Here is a 3885-nt window from a genome sequence, read left to right on the forward strand (position 1 = left end):
ACTGCCATGAAACTGCTTGAATTAACGCTGAAAGTCTGGATTTCAATCACTGAAATTGAAAATTGAAAGATTGTTTGAGTTAAAATTTCACTCTGGTTGTACAGAGAGGCACAATGAAGAGATGTGTCAGAGTACGTGTGGACCAGTGGCGTCGTTAGGCCTATTTTAGGGGTGCTGAAGCCTCCCTAAAATATTCTTAAGCCCCCCTACATAATTTGGTGGGGGGTTTTTTTGGGTTTTTTTTTTTTTTAACTTATTCGATTTTTTTTTTACAGAACTTGCAGACAAATTCAATATAAAGATGCAGGAATATGAGTTTAAAGAAATAATAATATAAACCTGTCGCTATTCACACAAATATGATCATAACTCGGTTGGTCCCTTTCGCTTTACATTGTTAAGGTAGCGTCAGTGCTTCGTTATCCAATCCGTTCCAGTTGTTCACAGGGGACATCCACATGACTGAAAATCCAGTCCTCGTTTTCACTGCTACTTTACACTCCGCTCGTATACACCTGCGGACACACTAGCGTACATGTGGCAAACGGCAAGAAATCATGGATATACGCAAGTTTTTCAAGAAAGTAAGTCTTCATCACTGGCTGGTAGTAACAATTAGTTAGCTCCAGCTAACAGCAGAGAGTCCCATGTAAATAATGAACCAGGTGTTCCCCATTTTGTAAATAAAAACCTGGCTAGCGCACTAAGTTAAATTGTTAGCATAATTTTAATTTCTGTCACTCGTTTTAGCTCTGAAAAATCCAGCTGAGCTCATTCAGGTATGGTTATCATCAGTGGAAATAATAATAATCACTCCATCCCCATTAACCTGTAGGAGTCAGGGCAGAGGAGCACAGAGAGGCAGAGGGGAGAGACGTCTGCTGGAGAGGTGAGTCAAAGGATGGAGTCATTTGTGATGGAGACAGTCTGATTAGAATTTTATGGGACTCAATATGGATATGAAATATGAAACATTTCAGTCACGGTACAACATATAAGACCTGTTTAACTTGAGCTTTTATTTAGGAGAGTCAAGGTTAGAAAGTGGAGAGAGCAAAGAGAGAGAGATATATATAAGTCAAATTAGCCTGACTCACATATTTTTGAGGGTTCTATTTTAATATTACTTCAATTCAAGTAATTTAGTAATATTTTTCAGGGCTTTAAATTGCAACCATTTTAGTCACATGCGTGCTCAAAATATAATGTTTGTAACTTCAAAATATTTGGGAGCAACAAATTACTGTGGAGCGGGAGCAGAAGTCATGATATTAGCAATTTACATTACAATTCAGTATGTTTTAATGTATCTTGAAGGGTGAGGCAGAAGGAGTGGCTGAGGGAGAAAAAGGTCAACAGGCAAGTTCAAGTCAGAGAGAGCAAGGAGAGACAGAGGAGCTGCAGCAAATAGATCGAGAGGCAGAGGAAGATCAAGTTATTACAGAGAGAGGAGAGCAAACAGGCCAAGAGAGGGAAAATGATGAAGCAGCTGCAGCAACTCATTCTACTACAGGGTTTGATTTAGGTGACAAAGACACAGGGCCCAGACAGGTGAAGCTGAAGAGCTATCCACATGATACTTTTGGTACACAGAAGCGAGCATTTAACCACAGCTGGTTTGAAAAGCACAACTGGTTAGAATATTCAGTCAACCAGAATGCAGCTTTCTGCTTCCCATGTAGAGTGTTTGGCAAAAACATCAAACATGATAGTTTGGTCAGTAACGGTTGCAAGAACTGGAAGAAAGCTTTAGTCATCTTTGGCAAGCATGAGATGGCACAAACACATAAGGACAGTGTTGTTACATGGAAAAGCTACCAGGGAACTAGCAAACAGGGAAACGTTGCACAGATGATAGCAACTGCAAATGTGAGTGAGATAGTCGAAAGAAGAGAGTATCTCAGACGAATTGTTGCAGTCACCTCTATGTTAGGGAGACAGGGACTCCCTTTTCGTGGCCATGATGAAGGTGAAGACAGCCCAAACAGAGGGAATTTTCTTGCATGCATGGAGCTTTTGAAGGAGTTTGATCCTTTTCTTCAAAAACATAATCCCCCATCAAATGCACAGTATATCTCACCAACATCCCAGAATGACATGATTGACTGTTGTGCCCAGGAAGTTACTAGTGTCATTGTATCTGAAATGACAAAGTCTAAAGTCTATTCCATCATGGTGGATGAGGCAAGGGATAAAAAGGCAGAGCAGTTAGCTGTTTGTGTCAGGTACGTGTCAGAGGGGGCAGTGAAGGAGCGTTTCCTTGCACTTGCAGAGATAAAATCATTTGATGCCCAGTCCATTGCAAATGAGATTCAGCAGCAGATCCAAAACTATGGTCTTGCAGAGCTTAAGTGTGTAGCACAAACATATGATGGTGCAGCCGTTATGAGTGGCTCCACTGGAGGTGTACAAGCACATTTTAGAAGGCTCCATCCTGAGGCTATCTATGTGCATTGTTATGCTCATCAACTCAACCTGGTTTTGTGCAATACTTGCAAGGCTGTCCCAGAGGCTGTGGAGCTTTTCAGCTTGTTGGAGTGTGTGTATTCTTTCTTCAGCACCTCCCTAGTCAATCATCATAAGTTCATGGAGACTCAGGCAAAGCTTGGATTGACAAAAACTGAGCTTGTGCAACTTTCAAACACTCGCTGGGCATGTCAGTTGCGATCAATCAGTGCAGTTCTTGAGACATTGCCTGCCATTTTGGAGTGCCTATCTGCAATTGGATCCCCCATAGCTGTTGGTCTCAGAGCAAAGCTCTACAAGTTCTCAGCAGTCTATGCACTACTGATGTTTCAGTCGATTCTGTCTGTAACCGAAGGACTCCACAAATTCCTGCAGAAAGAGACTTTAGACCTGGCAGAAGCTTTTATCTGCAAACAAGCTGTGTGTGACACACTTAAGGGCAAACACTCAGATGCATTTGCTACAGAGCTGTATGAGAAAACCAAGGCCCTGTGTAACACCCACAGTATCCCTGAACCAGGTGCCAAGACAAGGCACAAACAGAGGAAAATGGAGGATTTTGTCCTGGAGGCAACTGTGGGTTCACGCACTGAATTGAACAACTCAGACACATTGAAAAGAGAGTTACTTTTCCCTTGTGTGGATCGGATGGTTGGCGAGCTTGATCAAAGATTTTGCAGTGTAGATGCAGGGCTGCTAAAAGGCGTCCAGGCATGCAGTCCTAAATCTGAGAACTTCTTGAGTGAACCACACTTGAATGAACTTGCAAAGCACTACAGACTTGACCTGAAAAAAGAGGAGGTTCTGGTGGCCAGAAACTTTCTTACCCGGAAAACAGAGGCTGGATGTCCACCCAAAAATATGTTGTCTGTGTACAACCTCCTTGATTCAGACATGTTTCCCTCTCTGAAGGCAACCATCCAAGTTGCCCTAACAGTGCCTGTCAGCAGCTGCTCGTGCGAACGGTCCTTTAGTGCACTGCGTCGGCTGCACTCCTGGCTGCGTCAAACAATGGGTCAGAAAAGACTTCACAGTCTTGCAGTCATGTCTATTGAAAAAGACACGCTTCAGCATCTGAGTCACAACAGAGTGATTGACCGATTTGCCACTCTTAAAAACAGACGTCATTCTTTGATGCTTCCACCCACCAAGTAACTGGTGATTGCAGCCAGAAAAATGTACTTTTTTATTTTCAGTTTTTTTCTTGTTATTGATGCGGCAAACACATTTCCTCTGTTTTTTTGTTGTACTGTATTATAAAGCAGACTGAAATAAAACAATAGATCTATTGGTGGCCTAGGATGTTTAATCTGTCCAAAAAAGTAGGAAAACAATTTCTCAGTCTTTGTTTTCTGTTTGTGAAATTTTGTGCTCATTCACTACGTTCGTTCATGTCGTGTGCATCTCTTGGGGGCTAAG

General features: G+C 42.2%; 1 protein-coding gene across 1 annotated transcript; it reads left to right on the plus strand.

The window, feature by feature from the left end:
• Positions 1-1979: 1979 nt before the first annotated feature.
• LOC146631528 (zinc finger MYM-type protein 1-like) lies at positions 1980-3673 on the plus strand. The gene has a single exon (XM_085353733.1). The coding sequence runs from the start codon at positions 2008-2010 to the stop codon at positions 3619-3621; it is 1614 nt and encodes a 537-aa protein (XP_085209859.1). The 5' UTR covers positions 1980-2007; the 3' UTR covers positions 3622-3673.
• The last annotated feature ends 212 nt before the right edge of the window (positions 3674-3885 follow it).

Source organism: Diplotaxodon limnothrissa, linkage group LG5 (assembly GCF_057381915.1).
Source record: "Diplotaxodon limnothrissa isolate DT_005_m linkage group LG5, D_limnothrissa_male_GT1.1, whole genome shotgun sequence".
Classification (NCBI taxonomy): domain Eukaryota; kingdom Metazoa; phylum Chordata; class Actinopteri; order Cichliformes; family Cichlidae; genus Diplotaxodon; species Diplotaxodon limnothrissa.

Coding starts and splice junctions, on each gene's coding strand:
- LOC146631528 (XM_085353733.1), top strand. CDS start 2,008: ATGGAGCTTTTGAAGGAGTTTGATCCTTTTCTTCAAAAACATAATCCC.